We start from the raw sequence: 16,751 nt of genomic DNA on the forward strand, positions 1-16,751 counted from the left end.
GTAATGATACCAACAACAAAACCTTTTAACTGCTACTCCAACTTTCTCCATCATTTCTTCATTTCTTATACATTGCTTCTGGTTCTGACATATCAATCCAATTTACCATCTCAAATGAACTTCGAATTGAATGAAGACAACAAAGATATGATTACCAACCTTAACTTGTTTTTAAAATGCAAAAATCTTGTAATTCTAGATAAGCATAAACTGCGTTCCTTTCAGTGTGATAATTAGTAAACAAGTTGAATAATTTGATTGATTTTTCACCTTATTTTCATATTAGTATAAACTAAAAAAAATCAATGGAAGACGATAAAGTAATATTAAATTAAAAATTTCAAAAGGACATGATCACATGATATACTTTTCCTAGACTAAGAGAATCCATATAGTTGACAAGAAAACTTTCAATTTTTTTTGGTTGATTATATATGAATAGAAGAGTAAGGTTAAAAATGTAGGCAATGACATAATAAGATATATAGTTATCCAATGTCTAAACAATTTAAATAATATCATAAGAAAAGAAAATTTTTTAATCAAATATAATAGTCATATTATACTTAAGAATTAGAGAAATAACCAACATATATGAGTCTCATTTCTATTAATTATTTTATGTCATACGCATTTTATAATTTTGCACGAATGCGCACAAACTCTAAGCAAAAGAATAATGGATTTTTTATTAGACATAAAAAAACAAAAAACATAGATTTATATTTACACAAATGAAAAAACTTGTATTACTAACAATGGAAGTTACTTTATTTTTGTCATATATGTTTACAGGGGATTATGAAAGCTGTATGTTGCACCTACCTTTGATTAGAAGTTAATTAAATTAACTGTTTCATGCTTGGTAAGATGTAGATTATCATAGCTTTAACATATAAGTAACACTACTTCAGCTGGCTTCAATAATGATGTTAATCATCATCATGCCTTTGAATTATAAATTTAACACAAAAAAAAAAAGAAGAAAAAGAAAGAAAAAGCCTACAATTCAAGTTTGTTACAACCCTTGCATTAGATACCGAAACTCATTTGTTTAGCATATTGGTTCAAAGTTCAAACATGACTGCTATTGATAACCAAACAACCATCTATGGTTCCTATCTTTGAAGCAAAACATTGAATTGAATAATCCAAACAACTCCACATATAGTGTGGAAATGAATCATATGATACACATCCGTCATTAATTTAAACTAGTATAGACACCAATTAAAATGAAATTGAAATCAGAAAACACTACTGCTTTCCAACACATTAATCCAGTTCACATCTCCATATATATAGATATACATGTGCAATGAAATCTCTAACATCTGTGAACTTTTACCTGCAAAAAAGATGGCAAAAACAGAAGGAAAAAAAGTTGTTAAATTATTTTGAAGCTTCACTTTCCATTTCAGGCAAGACAATAAGTTTTATTTTCTTTTAGCCTATGACTCAAAGTTGCAAACAGCATCATGTTCTGTTATATTGTAAAAAAAATTTAAAAGAAGATTAAAGAATAGAAGAAAAGGAGACAAGGAAAACCATATAAAAGAATGTCTCTTATGTTTGGCGAAAGTTTTAATTTTACCTTGAATATTTTCAAAGGATTTCAATTTATCTCTCTGCTAAAATTATGAATGATCAACAGTAAAATAGCATCTTAACAAAAAGTGGAATCTATAGATTCGAAAAACAGAAAAAGAATCAAATTGAAGTTACTATATGGCAATACCAATAAGTTCATCATAAATATCAAACAGTGGCAAGGGCAGAAACACAATTTTACTATTCAGTGCATATAACTAAATCAAGGTTTCATAACATTTTTCTTTTTCCCAACAGAACTGGAAAAGTAAATTCTAGAATGGAATGGAGTGGTGTAAATTTACCAGCCTGAAGCTAAAATATTGTATAAGATGAAATCTCCACCATTGGGCACTTATACTTCATTACAATCTACCTGCAGAAGATGGATAAAGACAGTAAATTTCATTTATAGATTATGTAAAGAAATTCTCAAATGTCGGATACACAATATATATATATATATATATTTTTTTTTCCCTGTCTTTGAATTTATAAGAATGACTCTTTTTTGAGAATAACAAAGGATATTTCTTTTGAGTACAACTACAAAGTGAGAGGTTTCCCAATGAATGAAAAAAAAAGAATGCAAATTTATATCAGTCCAACTAGTTAATAATGTCTAAAGAAAGAGGGAGGTATTTGTATTTTCTTTTGACGAAAAGGAAATTTATGCATGTATAATTGAATTGTGGTGGCATAAGAACCGTGAAGTTAGATAATTACCTGCTCAGAAATCTCTATTCAGAAAATTTGTTCTAAATCGACTTGGATGGTGGGAATGTTGGAAATTTTGGGCCAGATTAGTTGATGCTTGTTCTTGCAGTGTTCTCCCAGCAAACCACAGTATTCCATTTTGAGTAGCAAGAGAGAGGGAGGCAGCTTTTCTCCTTCCATATTCTCCAGCTTTGGACACCAATGAATGTGTAGTTGTTGAAGGGAGGTGAGGCGGAGAAGCTCGTTGCACTCCAATGTCTCCAGATTATTGAACCCAAATATCTCAAGAGTGGTAAGGGAGGGAAGGTGAGGCAGTGAACCCACCTCTGGGTATGACTTTATGTTCTTACACCCATTAATAGTAAGATGCGTGAGGGCGTGCAAGTTGGACATCCATGATAGATCCCTCATTTGTTGCTCGCAAATTCCCACTTCAAGTTCTTTCAAGTTAGGCGGCAAACCACCCTCTGCGAACCAGCACATGTTTGGGCAACCATATATCTCGAGAGACTGTAAAGTTGGGAGTAGACCCTTCATGTCACGTGGTAATGCCTCCAACTTTGAGCAGCTGCTAACATTGAGATGAGTCAAGTTGGGTGCAGCCAGTCCTTCTCCTGCAAATGCCTTCAAATTGCCACAACATGTGACTTGAAGATGAGTCAAGTTGGGTGCAGCCAGTCCTTCTCCTGCAAATGACACTAATTTGGAGCAGTCATTGATGGTGACTTCTTCAAGAGCAGCGTGTGGTGCCTCTGACATTGTCACTGATTCCAGATTCCTACAATTATATATCTTGAGATTCTTGAGATTGGGAAAGACATCCAACGACAAGGAGGTCAGTGAATCACAGCTGTCATGTATTTGTAGCTCTACCAAATCATACTTGTGCTGCTGTTGCTCGGAGAATTCAAATTTTGGGCACCTCGAGATTTTCAGCTTTTGCAGAGATTTGGGTAAACAATTGTTCCTTGCATTAAATGATTGAGATGGCCTTATTGATAAAGCATCCCCACCACCTACCATCTCATCAGACCTTCCTTCATCATCTTCCCGCAAACAACAATCCCTTCTCCACAATATGCCATTAAGCATATCTCCCTTTAACATTGGACAATCTTCTATTTCAAGTCTCCTAAGCCGAGGAAAAGCTTCTGGGTCAGGTACGTGCCACTCTTCCCAGCATGGCATGTAATGAAACACCAATTCCTCGAGTGAAGGAAACGGTGCAATAGGTGAGGAATGATGATAGCTTTCATTCTTGTAAAACTCATCACCAATACGCTTGAGCTGAAGAAAACCGTAAATGCGGAGGGACTTTAGAGATGGCAGTTGTCCAAGTGAAGCCAGCATGCAGCAATTCTTGCAAGATGCTAGTATTACACTTGTCATATTGTTGTAGGAATAGTGCCCCACCCAATTCGGAAATCTTTCGCCCTTGTATCCCTTGATTTTCAACTCTTTCAAGCCATTGTGCGGTTGCAAGTTATCGAGTATATCTCTCAAAGTCTCTATGTTTGAAACCATCATATTACCTGAAGACCATTCCAACAATAACTTGTCAATGTTGTTCTTCTCCAACATCCTTGCACTCCTGGCTTGTCTGATATCAGCAACATTCTCCAACTTCTTAATCTCAAATGATCCTTCAAGATTTGAGAGCCCTCCTAATTCCTGGATTCCATTGTCTTTGTGCTTGCCCACCACAAAGTATTCTAAAATAGGCATTTTCAATTTACTTATTCCTCTAGGCATTTCTTTCAAACAAGTTCCCCTAAGATCAAGATGCCGTAAATTCACAAGTTTATGCATGTCATTGGGCAACATGGTCAGCATATAACATTTATACAATATTAATGTTTGTAGATTATACAAGTTGCATAATGACTCTGGTAATGTCTTCACATAGGTCCTAGAGAGATTCAAATAGCGTAGATGAATCAATTTACCTATTGAATCAGGTAATGAACCAAGTCCACGAAAGGATAAAACTCTCAAGTATTTCAACTTTGATGCTCCGCTTTTCATGCTTAACAAATCATCGATATACAACGATGTCCTCAAAGATTCTGATTTCATATCAGACTTAAAGACTTTTGAGATTGGATGATCTAAGCTTCGATATGGCAAATGTGACAAATGACGAGTGAGAACCTTCTCCTTTTCTTGTTCACCAAGCTCTTGTATTCTACAATAGAAGTCTCCAGCAAGGAATATTGCCAAGTCATGCAAGAGATCATGCATCTTATGCCAACCCCATTCTTGTTTAAAAAATAACCTTGAAGCTAATTCTTCAAAACACTGAGAACCAACCACTTCTAAACTCTCTCCTCTCTTTGGTAGCCTTAAAAGATCTTCAGCCATCCACAACAAAACTAGTTCATTTTTCTTAAAGTAATGATCTTTGGGAAACAATGAACAATAAAGGAGACAACGCTTCAAGTAAGGAGGTAGCTGGAAGTAGCTTATTAACAATGCTGGAATAATTTTACTATTTTTCAATTCCCAGATGTCATTCATTAAAACAACATTCCATTCTTTAACATCATCCTTTCCTCGCAGGAAACGCCCAAGTGTTTCTACAGCTAGTGGCAACCCCTTACACCTCTTGACAATCTTTCTACCCACATCCTCTAGTGTTGGGTTCCCGTTTAACTCCGGAAAACATGCATTGGCTGCAAACAATAACCAACAAGACTCTTCGGACAACTCATTAAGAGTGCAAGAGGGACATGTTTGAACTACTGAAGCAACCTCTTGATTGCGAGTTGTTAGAAGAATTGTACTACCCTTAGCTCCACAATGAAAAGGAGTTATAAATTGCTTCCATTTATCGGCATCTTCGCTCCAGACATCGTCTAGAACAAAAAAGAACTTCTTTCCCGACAAGATTTCCTGCAGTTTATTTTGAAGCAAATTTAAACTCCCAAGGGTACAAGAATTTTTAGTAATCTCCTCAATGGTTTTCTTTGTAATATCAGCAACATCAAATGTTTCAGAGATGCACACCCATGCTTTGAGATCAAATCCTTCCGCGACACTGTACGCCCATTTGGCTAAGGTTGTTTTACCAACCCCACCCATGCCAACAATAGGAATCACAGATAACTGAGATTCACTCTTGTCATTTATTGTTTTGATTAAAGCTTGTTGCTCATCCTCCCTGCCATATATGTTCCCTTCCATCAGACATGTGGTTTCTCGCCATGATGATGATGATGATGATGATGACAAGTTATTATCCTTGGTACTCTTTTGAAGACCAAGGATATCCTTTTGCCTTACAAGAAATTCTATTCTTGCAACCACCTCTTCCATGTTATCTACCATCTTCCTATGTCTGTTACGGAAGAAACTAAGCGAGAAAGAACGTACCTCCTTTTTAGTGGCGGCTTTGGTGAGGACAGCGTCTAGAAAGTCATCAGCATCATAAACAGCATCTCTCAGATAGTTGAGCCAATCCCTCACACGTTCGTCGCCCAGTTGCTTGTACTCAGCATCATCAAGCACAGCTTCAGCAGCATGCAGAGAAATTTTCAGCCTCTCAACCAAGCCAGGGCCAAGTTTCTTCCCCAAGACCCGGTTGACCACATCCTCTCTAAGGGACTTGTTACTGACAATGTTAATGAATCCAGAGAGCAAAGCTCCACCAACAACTGCACCAGCCATGATGATATGATCTCAACAACAGCAAAGTGAATGGATTTTCAGAGAAAGGTAACAGAACAATGGTTGCAGTGTAGTGAACTACTAAGTTTTTCTCAATCAAGTAGTATATGCTAAGGAGTGCTTAATTGGATTTGTTCTAACTTTTCATTTTTTAATTCTTTCTTGCAAGTGGTGCTGTTTCCGTGTAACTATATAAAACTAGGAACGTTTTGGCGCCACATTTTTGTATGTATATCATGGTAACATTATGAGGTTATTAATAACAATAATGCATGTTAGTTGTCTTATTTTAATAGTTTGTACGTTGCTAATGTCTTAGTCTTAGTTTAATAGTTTGCTTGGAGCTTTTAATTTGTGTTTTTAAATCTGAGTGATGCAACAAAACTGCAAGTTGAGGCAGGTTTCAACTGTTGATGAGTCATGATTTGGGAATATGCAAGGCATATCCAAGTTATATTAGGTGATTAGTAAGATGAACCAATTTTAGTTTATTAAACTATAGAAACATGATCATGACATTTTAGTCTTTCATTTTGCAAATGTCAATTGTATAATATTTTTTTGCTGGTTCTGCACATATATGCATCATAGTAATAAGAATCTTTCATTTTGCAAATGTCAATTGTATAATATATGCATCAGCGTAGAAAAACAATGAGAACTTATGTATATATTTGTTTATTAGTATGAATGATATATCATTTTTAGTAAACCAACTAATAATAAAGACCATGAATTTTGGTGGATCATTATACAACATAATAACCAATTAACTAACAGCATTAATATTATTCAGTACATAGGTTGATTTGGCAACAACCTCATCATACTCTTGTACTCAATCTCTTCTACACTGACCAGAATGGTTACCTAAATGCATCAACGAGATGAAATTAGTGAAACAAGAGTGGTCAAATTTCACCAGAAAAGCAGCTGCTGTTCATGATTTCTGGCAGTTATATATATTAGAGAGCTAAGTTTGCAAATCAATCCTCCAAATTGAAGAACTATGAGTGAAGAATCTCCAGTTAAAGTTTCAGCTCAATAAGATTTGACCATCCGATCTTTCACTTGATGAAAACAAGTTACTGCCCCTGCAAAATTAGCATCTCCTCTCAACTTTTCTTCTCTTTGCTCAATTGGTTGTGTCCACTCAAGTTAATCCAAATCTGATTAGGTTCATACACTAACGGGAATGTAGAGACACTTCAGAAAGTTTTGGCTTGGGCCTCACACAGAGGAAAATGACCAGAACCTACATGATAAATACACAATCATATGAGCAATTTAGTAAATGGAGAAAGAGAACTTCTTCAACATTATTGGCTTCCTTTTTAGATTCAAAAACAGAATTGAAACTTGAAAGGCACAAATTCAGCTTGAGAAAAATTTGACATCAATATAACAATACTGCAATGGAAGTTGAGGCTCACATAATATCATATGACGCAAATATTTTACAAAAAATAACTAGTAAGAGAACGATAATATGCCAATGAATCCAAATTAGGCTTGCAAAGAATATCTTATTATATCAGTCAAACTATTACATAGTATGCACATGGCAGCATACAATTTCATATTAGAAAGAGTTAGTATAGGATCTACAATTCATTTAATGTGATATTTTGTAAATAATTGCTTGTTTTAATCAACAAAAATAATTCTAAGCTTTTTGTTTGGCATGAACCATAGATCACAGCAAGTCAACAAAAATATGATCACAAAATTGTAAAGTTTAAATGATCAATTTATTAAAAATATACCATTCTCTTCATGAAATCTTTATTTTTGTGTCATATAACTCCAAGGGATTATCAAAGCTGTTATACCTACCTTTGAATAGAAGTTAATTAATTAATTGTTTCATGCTTGGTAAGATATAGATTATCATAGCTTTAACATATTCAGCTAGGTTCAATAATGATATCAATCATCATGATGCCTTCGAATTGTAAATTTAACCCAAAAAAAGAGCCTACAATTCAAGTTTGATATAACCCTTGCATTAGATATTGAAACTCATTTGTTTAGCATGTTGGTTCAAAGTTCAAACATGATTGCTATTGGATATAGAATATAGAAATTCTCAAATGTTGGATATAGAATATATAGAAAGTTCAAATGATTGCTATTGCACTTTTCCTTCATTACAATGTACCTGCAGAAGATGGATGAAACAGTAAATTTCATTTATCGACGTATATAAAGAAATTATCAAATGTTGGATATAGAATATATAGATACACATATATATTCCCTAACTTCCAATTTATAGGAATGACCTTTTTTGAGAATAACAGAGGATATTTCTTTTGAGTACAGCTACAGACTGAGAGGTTTCCCAATGATTTGAAAAAAAGAACACAAATTTTGTTGTTGGCAAATCAGATTATCAGTCCAACTAGTTAGTAATGTCTAAAGAAAGAGAGAAGTCTTTTCTTGTGAGGAAAAGGAAATTTATGCATGTATAATTTAATTGTGGTGGTATGAGAACCGTGAAGTTAGATAATTACCTGCTCAGAAATCTCCAATGATTGTGATTGTTGTGATTGACTTCAATGGTTGGGATGTGGGAAATTTTAGGCCAGATTAGTTGATGCTTGTCCTTGCAGTGTTCTCCCAGCAAACGACAGTATTCAATTTTGAGTAGCAAGAGAGAGGGAGGCAGCTTTTCTCCTTCCATATTCTCCAGCTTTGAACAGTCATAAATGTGCAATTGTTGAAGGGAGGTGAGGCGGAGAAGCTCGTTGCACTCCAATGTCTCCAGATTATCGAACCAGTATATCACAAGAGTGGTAAGGGAGGGAAGGTGAGGCAGCGAACCCTCTGGGTATGACTTTATGTTGTCACAGTCATAACCATAAAATTTGAGATAGGTGAGGGCGTGCAAGTTGGACATCCATGATAGATCCCTCATTTGTTGCTCGCCAATTCCCACTTCAAGTGATTTCAAGTTAGGCGGTAAACCACCCTCTGCCAACCTGCAAATGTTTGGACAACCATATATCTGGAGAGACTGTAAACTTGGGAGTAGACTCTTCATGTCACGTGGTAATGCCTCCAACTTTGAGCAGTATTTGACCTTGAGATGAGTCAAGTTGGGTGCAGCCAGTCCTTCTCCTGCAAATGACACTAATTTCGAGCACCCACCGATTATGAGACGTTGAAGAGCAGCGTGTGGTGCCTCTGACATTGACACTGATTCCAGATTCCCACACCCTGATATCTGGAGATTCTTGAGATTGGGAAAGACATCCAACGACAAGAAGCTCAGTGAATCACAGCTGTGTATTAGTAGCTCTACCAAATCATACTTGTGCTCCGGGAATTCCAGTTTGTTGCAATTACTGATTGTGAGCTTTTGCAAAGATTTGGGTAGTAAACAATTGTTCGGCCAGGACACAGCAAACGAACACCATAAGATTTGTATTTCTTGGAGGGAGGGTAGATGGTTAATGCTCATCATTTCGTTGAATGCAGACTCCACCACAGATTCACATCCCGTAATTGATAATGTATCCCCATTAAGTGACATACCTGGAAACCCTGCTGCTTGAGATTGGATAACTAGCTTGCGAACTTTCAAAGCATCCGATGAAGAAGAAACGATTCTCATGAATACCTGATGAAGCATATCTCTCTTTAACATTGGACAATCTCTTATTTGAAGACTCTTAAGCTGACAAAAAGCTTTTGAGTCAGGTAAGTGCCACTCCTCCCAACATGCCATGTTACCAAATTCCAAACTCCCCAACAAGGGAAAAGGAGGAGCAATATGCAAAGAAGGGTCACCAATACCCTTGTAAAACTCCATGCCAACACACTTCAGCTGACTAAAACGTTGAATCCGCAGGGTCTCAAGAGATGGCAACAGTCCAAGTGAAGGCAGCATGCAGCAATTGTTGCAAGACTCCAGAGATACACTTGTCATATTGTTGTATGAACAGTTCCCCAACCAATCTGGAAATATTGTACCCTTATATCCCTTGATTGTCAACACTTTCAAGCTGTTGTGAGGTTGCAAGCTGTCCAGTATATCTCTTTCGGCTCTTGTGTTCGGAACCATATCATCACCTGAAGACCACTCCAAGTGTAATTCGTTGATGAGATTCTTGTTTGTCATCCTTGCATTCTCTGCTTCTTTCACATCAATAATATTCTCCAACTTCTTAAGCTCAAGTGATCCATGAAGATTTGAGAGCCCTCCTAATTCCTTGATTCCATTATCTTCATGCTTCCCCACCAAAAAGGAACTTAAGGTATGCAAGTGTTTCATTTTGCTTATTCCTCCAGGCATTTCTTCCAAAGAAGTTTTCCTAAGATCAAGATGCCGTAAATTCACAAGATTGTGCATTTTAACGGGCAACATGGTCAACTCAGTACATCTGTACAATATTAATGTTTGCAGATTATACAAGTTGCACAATGATTCTGGCAACGTGTTAATGTCAGTCGAAGAGAGATTCAAATACCGTAGATGAATCGATTCACCTATTGAATCAGGCAATACATCAAGTTTATGAAAGGATAAAACTCTCAAGCATATAAACTTAGATGCTACACTTTCCATGCTGAACAAATCATCGATATACAACGATGTCCTCAAAGATTCCAACTTCACATTGGAGTTGAAGACTTCTGAGATTGGATGATCTAAGCTTCCATGTGGCAAATATGACAAATGACGAGTGACAACCTTCTTCTCTTCTTGTTCACCAAGCTCTTCTATTCTACAATAGAAGTCTCCAGCAAGGAATATTGCCAAGTCATGCAAGAGATCATGCATCACAAAATACTCATCATTGTCTTGAAGCTTTTTAAAGAATAACCTTGAAACTAATTCTTCAAAACACTTGCAACCAACCTCTTCCAAGCTCTCTCCTCTCTTTGGTAATCTTAAAAGATCTTCGGCCATCCACAACAAAATTAGTTCATCTTTCTTAAAGTGATAATCTTTGGGAAATAGTGCACAATAAACAAAACAACGCTTCAAATGTGCAGCAAGGTGAAAGTAACTAATTAACAATGCTGGAACAATCTTACTGTCATTTGTAGAAAATCCCCAAATATCACTCCTTAAGATTTTTTCCCATTCCTCAGCATCATGCCTTCTGCACAAGCAACCAAGTGTTTCTGCTGCTAATGGCAAACCGTTGCACTTCTTGGCAATCTTTTTTCCTATTCCTTCTAGTGTTGGGCTCCCATTTGATTCTGGAAAAGAAGCATTGGCTGCAAACACTGACCAACAATAGTGTTCTGATAATGGAATGAGATAGTGAGGGTGATAATTTGTTTGGACCACTGAACCAACATCTTCCTTGCGAGTAGTCAGAAGAATAGTACTTCCCTTATCCCCGTATTGAAAAGGGGCTAGAAAATCCTTCCATTGATGATGATCATTACTCCAAACATCATCCAAAACAATAAAGAACTTAGTTTTGGACAATCCTTTCTTCAAAGCATCTTGAATTGAATTGAAGCTATCAAGATCCTGAGTATTTGTAGAGATCTCCTTTACTATAGTCTTTGTAGTCTCAACAATGTTGAAGTTTTCCGAAACACAAACCCATGCTTTCCGATCAAATCCCTCCATCAACTCTGCATTATTGTACATCCATTGAGCCAAAGTAGTTTTACCAACCCCACCCATGCCAACAATAGAGATCACAGACAGGTGATGCTCATTGTTGTCATTCAGCATCTTGATTAAGGCCTTCTTGTCATCCTCCCTTCCATACACATTCCCTCTTACAAGAGAAGTGGATGGAGTTTTCCAGGAGAAGCTAGCATTGGAAATCTTTTCCAGGCCAAGCTTTCCTTTGCATTTCTCAAGATCTTCTATTCTTCTAACCACCCTTTCTATCTCATTCACCATCTTCCTATCTTCAGAATGGAAGAAGGTAGGCAAGAAATTGCGTACCCCCTTTTGAGTTGCAGCTATGGTGCAGACACGGTCCAGCAAGTCATCAGCAGTGTAAAGAGCATCTCGGAGACAGTTGAGCCACTCCTTCACATCATGGTTATCCAGTTGCTTGAGCTCTGCATCATCAACAAGAGCTCCAGCATCTGTCAGAGCATTCCTCAGCCTCTCAACCAAGTCAGAGCTAAGCTTCTTACCCACAACCAAGTTGACAGCATCAGCAGAAATGAGCCTGTCCAGGACAACATTAATGAAGCCACACAGAAAAGCTCCACCAACAAGAACTCCAGTCATGATCTCAAACAAGATCAAAGTAATCAAATTTTCAGAATAGAAGGAAAGAACTATGCTTAAAGTTTTCAGAATAGAAGGGAAGAACAATGCTTTGCAATTGCAAGTTAGCAACAAGACGTGGTATCAATCTCCGAGATAACTTAAAGTAATTCAAAACAGTGGAGTACATAGCTATCTTTACTAACTTTTCATTTTTATAACACTAATACTTTAAATTTTATTGTCATTTTGGAAGGTGCACAATAATTGCATAAAACCTTTAATGTTTAGTCATATTCTTACTTTTTGAAAGATGCAATGAGATTGCAAGATGTGTAAAGTTCAAACTTTTTAGGACCAATGGAAATGTAATATTTGTGGAAATTTTGTATTACAGAAAACATCATTATGATTCATGAGCTGTTTGTGGAAATTTAGGACCAATGCATCTACCATTTTTTTTAAATCTACCATACACTCATAATTTGTCAATCAAGTTTCATATGGTCATCGGCAAAAGGTATTAATAAACGACATTTTGCCACAGTATCCGATATAACCTATCTAGAATTTATCAGAAAGAATCTGAATAATTTGCTTCATATAATTGTGACTGACTTCCGCAATACGAATTTCATTATTAGTATTTTTTTATCCAATCCAACTTGAGATAGTTAATCACCACCAGATTGTTTTATAAAAGCTACTCAAGTTATTAATACCAAAAAACCCTCTCTTTTTATCTTTACAAATTTTGATATCCATGCATGTCATCTAACAATAGCTCCCACTTCTTCCTCTTACCCTTCATAATTTTCTACCAATTAATGCACATGTACTTCTGAAAGATGATGTTTCACTTTCAGATTAGATTTTGTTCTAGATAGATAGCTTTTCTACATTCTACAAATACTTTTTTTTTTTGCGAACTATCAAAAATATTTCCTGATGCATTAATTACCATTAAGAAAACAATTTTTCAATATCAAGTTTTAACCATCCAAACTTCCTCCAAGTTGATCTATTGCATGTTGGAAGTAATTCTAGACTTGCTTTGCTCAAACCATACAACAAAACCAACAGCAGAAGGTAATTTATTACATAGTTGATCTGCTTAAGTCAGATTTAAATACATCCATAACATTAAGAGTTTGTTCGGTAACTATCTTATCTGACTCTATAGTCTCGATATATCTGCATTTGTCTTAAGACACTTATTAAACACAACCTAAGAGTTTATTCCTTAATGACTCAATCTAAGAAACATTTGGACTAATAACAAGGTCTATTCTCAGATTCATCAAGTCCTAAGAAACTTGACAAATGCTTTCATGTAATCATGGTGAAGCTTCAAATCTCCTACAACTTTAGCGATTTCTCTTGTCTTGATTCTAAGCATCTCTCCTTCCTCCAATACCATAGCTTCTCTGAGGCATTTGGCTATGTCATCTCTACTAAATGAACCATCTTCATTATTTCTCTTCACTTCAATGGCAAGACCCTTATCAACCAAAGCCTTTCCATTGAGAGGTTGATCAACAACGAATGGCAACACTACAAGAGTGTGGCCAAACATCAAAGTCTCAATTATAGATCCCCAGCCAGAATGAAACAAAGACCCCCCAATAGATTTATGTGCTAAAATTTCCTTTTGTGGTGCCCATCCAATACAAACTTTTCCTCTCTTTGACGTTCTTTCACAAAATCCAAGAGGCAGAGAATCATGATCATGAATTGCCCAGCTTGGTTTTCTCAATGTCCACAAAAATGGTAATTCAGAAAGCTCTAATCCATAAGCTATCTCAAAAACTTGCTCTTTGCTCAACTTACACTCACTACCAAACCCAACAAAGACTACCGACTTTGTTGCTTGCGCATCAAGCCACTCGAAAGTCTTACTCCAAGACTCATCAACAAATCTTCTCTCTGGCATCTCCGGAGGAAGCAAACCTATAGGAATCACTGGCTTCTCAATAAGTTCTTGATATAGATTCAAATACTCACCTTCCATCTCATAGCAGCTGCGAAATGATAGAGCATTTGCGCCGTCTATTACACTGGCAATCCTATCAATGTCTCTTAACCCGGTCACGTTTTCTATGTATGCACTTTGATAGAACGCAATGGCCTCGTTTCGTTGAAAAGCCACTGAAGACGGAAAATTCACCCATTCTCTTGGTGATGTTAGGACTTCTGGCAATGTTGGTGCTCTCATTCGACCGGGTGGTCCAAAGAACACAATAGTGGAAGCAGAGTAAACAGAGAAGTACATGAGTTTCACATGAAGCTCTTGAGCAATGACTACAGTCCAGTGTGCATGAAAGTCACAAATGATCCAATTCGGTTGCAACTTAGACACAAATTCCTTCACTGGATTTTGCATTTGATCCCATGCCAACTTGAGGTACTGAATTTTGTCAAATGGAATGTCCACAGTGGCCTCACCACCAGAGAGATGTGATGAGTCTAATGATGATGGAAATGGAATTTCCACCAAATGTAAAAGATGAGATAAATCTGAAGGTGGTTTTGGAAGCCTTTGAATGTTCTTTGGTGTTGAAATGAAGGAGACATGAATGCCTGATTTGGCTATGTCTATGGAGAGTTGGAAAAACGGAATCAAGTGGCCAAATGCAGACCATGGAAGCATCACCACATGTTGAGTTGCATTCTCAGACATTTTTTTCCTCTGTTTTTTTCTTGTGTTTATCCTATGAGTTTTGATGGATATATATGTATATAGAAACAAAAAGATATATGCTAGCTTTTCTTTCCGTGTATGACTATTCTAACTTCATTATTTTAGGGAATGGTTAATCAATTTCAAGGTACTAAGGTAAGTAAAATACTTGTACAATTCTTCTACTTTTAGAGAAATGTTTTGTTACTTTTCCTTCTTCTTTAATTTTATTATTTTTGTATATTGTGCACAAATACTCATTTCATCATTATTGAGTTTTAATGTGATCTTTATTTAATGTTTATTTTTTTCGTTTTTATCCTTGATTTTGGATTTGATTATTATTACTATGTACTGGCTAATATACTTGATTGTATTTTTACAACATCAGTAACTTTGAGCTTATAGCTATCTAACTTTGTGTTATTTGAATTATTTAGCTTCTGGTCTCTCACACTAATAATTTTTTATGCAACAAAAGTAGTAACTTTGTGCAATGCAACAAAATTGCATATGATTGGGGATCAAGTCAGAGATATCCAAATTTCATAATGACATCGTTATCTTTGAATCTTATATTTCCTTTGAGAAAAACAAAAAGAGAAGTGGTATTTGTCATCATAAAAAACTAGACACACACTTAGCAACAAGACATGATAACTTAGAAAATTTATAGCAGTGGAGAGCTTAATTGGCTTTGCTCTAACTTTTCATTTTTTTTTTAATTCTTTCTTGCAAGTGGTGTTGTTTCGGTGTCACCAACGGACACTGCTAGTCTTTGAGGAAACAATATTAAACTAGGAACATTTGGGCACCAAATTTTTTGTATGTATATCATGGTAACATATTATGAGGTTATCAATCTATATATCTATCTATTTATTCTTAATATATAAAAGTAAATAGATAAGTTTACCCACATCTATTTTTAATATATAAAAGTAGATAAATAAGTTTATCCACATTACTTTTAAGACATCTTTCTCCTTCTACTAATGTCATGTCAGCAACATTGCTTACTTGGCAAAATTTTAGAATCAATCACTCAAGTTTTGCCAAATCAACTATTATTTCCATTAACCAAGTTAACTCAGAAGAATATAAAGTTTCAATGGTCAGAAGCTTGTGAGGAAAGTTTCCATATGCTTAAGGCTTGTCTAACCTCAGCGCCTGTTCTTGTTTTACCTTCTGGGTCTGGGGATTATCGGTCTTTTGTGATGCATCTCGGATAGGACTTGGTTGCGTATTGATGCAGCATGACCGCGTTATTGCCTATGCCTCGCGACAACTCAAGAAGCATGAGCAGAATTATCCAACTCATGACCTGGAAATGGCAGCGGTCGTTTTTGCTTTGAAGATTTGGAGACACTACCTTTATGGTGAGACCTGTAATGAGATCTATACAGATCACAAGAGTTTAAAATATATATTTCAACAGAAGGATTTAAATTTGAGACAACGGAGATGGATGAAATTGTTAAAAGATTATGATTGTACCATTTTGTATCATCCTGGAAAGGCAAACGTTGTAGCAGATGCCCTTAGTAGGAAATCTATGGGTAGCTTGGCCCATATCACTCTTGCAAGGAGACCAATTGTTGAAGAAGTCTATCAATTGGAGGCTAGTGGAATTCAATTTGACCATGGAGAATCAGGAGATTTCTTAACACATGTTCGAGCCCAATCTTCCCTGATAGAACAGATCAAGGCTACACAAAGTGATGACCCAAAACTAAGAAAGTTTATAGAAGATGTTCGCAATGGGAGGAGCTCAGACTTTTCTCTTGATCAAGATATTTTGTGTTGTGGTCAATGCTTATGTGTGCCAGATAACCACGACTTGAAGAAAGTTATTTTGGAGGAGGCTCACAATTCTAAGTACACCATTCATCTAGACTCCAA

The 16,751-nt window shown here is 36.1% G+C and overlaps 3 protein-coding genes across 3 annotated transcripts; all 3 read right to left on the reverse strand.

Moving 5' to 3' along the window:
* Nucleotides 1-1,003: 1,003 nt before the first annotated feature.
* Nucleotides 1,004-6,204, reverse strand: LOC112726314 (putative disease resistance RPP13-like protein 1). The gene is made up of 3 exons (XM_025775648.3): nucleotides 2,317-6,204; nucleotides 1,896-1,966; nucleotides 1,004-1,348 (listed from the first exon to the last, which is right to left on the reverse strand). Exon 1 carries the CDS (start codon nucleotides 5,971-5,973, stop codon nucleotides 2,335-2,337), a length of 3,639 nt encoding a protein of 1,212 aa, XP_025631433.1. The 5' UTR covers nucleotides 5,974-6,204; the 3' UTR covers nucleotides 1,004-1,348; nucleotides 1,896-1,966; nucleotides 2,317-2,334.
* A 505-nt stretch (nucleotides 6,205-6,709) lies between these two features.
* On the reverse strand, nucleotides 6,710-12,359 carry LOC112726312 (putative disease resistance RPP13-like protein 1). The gene is made up of 2 exons (XM_025775647.3): nucleotides 8,490-12,359; nucleotides 6,710-7,228 (listed from the first exon to the last, which is right to left on the reverse strand). The coding sequence occupies exons 1-2, from the start codon at nucleotides 12,188-12,190 to the stop codon at nucleotides 7,204-7,206; spliced, it is 3,726 nt and encodes a 1,241-aa protein (XP_025631432.1). The 5' UTR covers nucleotides 12,191-12,359; the 3' UTR covers nucleotides 6,710-7,203.
* A 916-nt stretch (nucleotides 12,360-13,275) lies between these two features.
* LOC112726318 (putative UDP-rhamnose:rhamnosyltransferase 1) lies at nucleotides 13,276-14,853 on the reverse strand. The gene has a single exon (XM_025775652.3). It carries the CDS (start codon nucleotides 14,847-14,849, stop codon nucleotides 13,470-13,472), a length of 1,380 nt encoding a protein of 459 aa, XP_025631437.1. The 5' UTR covers nucleotides 14,850-14,853; the 3' UTR covers nucleotides 13,276-13,469.
* Nucleotides 14,854-16,751: the final 1,898 nt, after the last annotated feature.

This window comes from Arachis hypogaea, chromosome 12 (genome assembly GCF_003086295.3).
Source record: "Arachis hypogaea cultivar Tifrunner chromosome 12, arahy.Tifrunner.gnm2.J5K5, whole genome shotgun sequence".
In the NCBI taxonomy this organism is placed as follows: domain Eukaryota; kingdom Viridiplantae; phylum Streptophyta; class Magnoliopsida; order Fabales; family Fabaceae; genus Arachis; species Arachis hypogaea.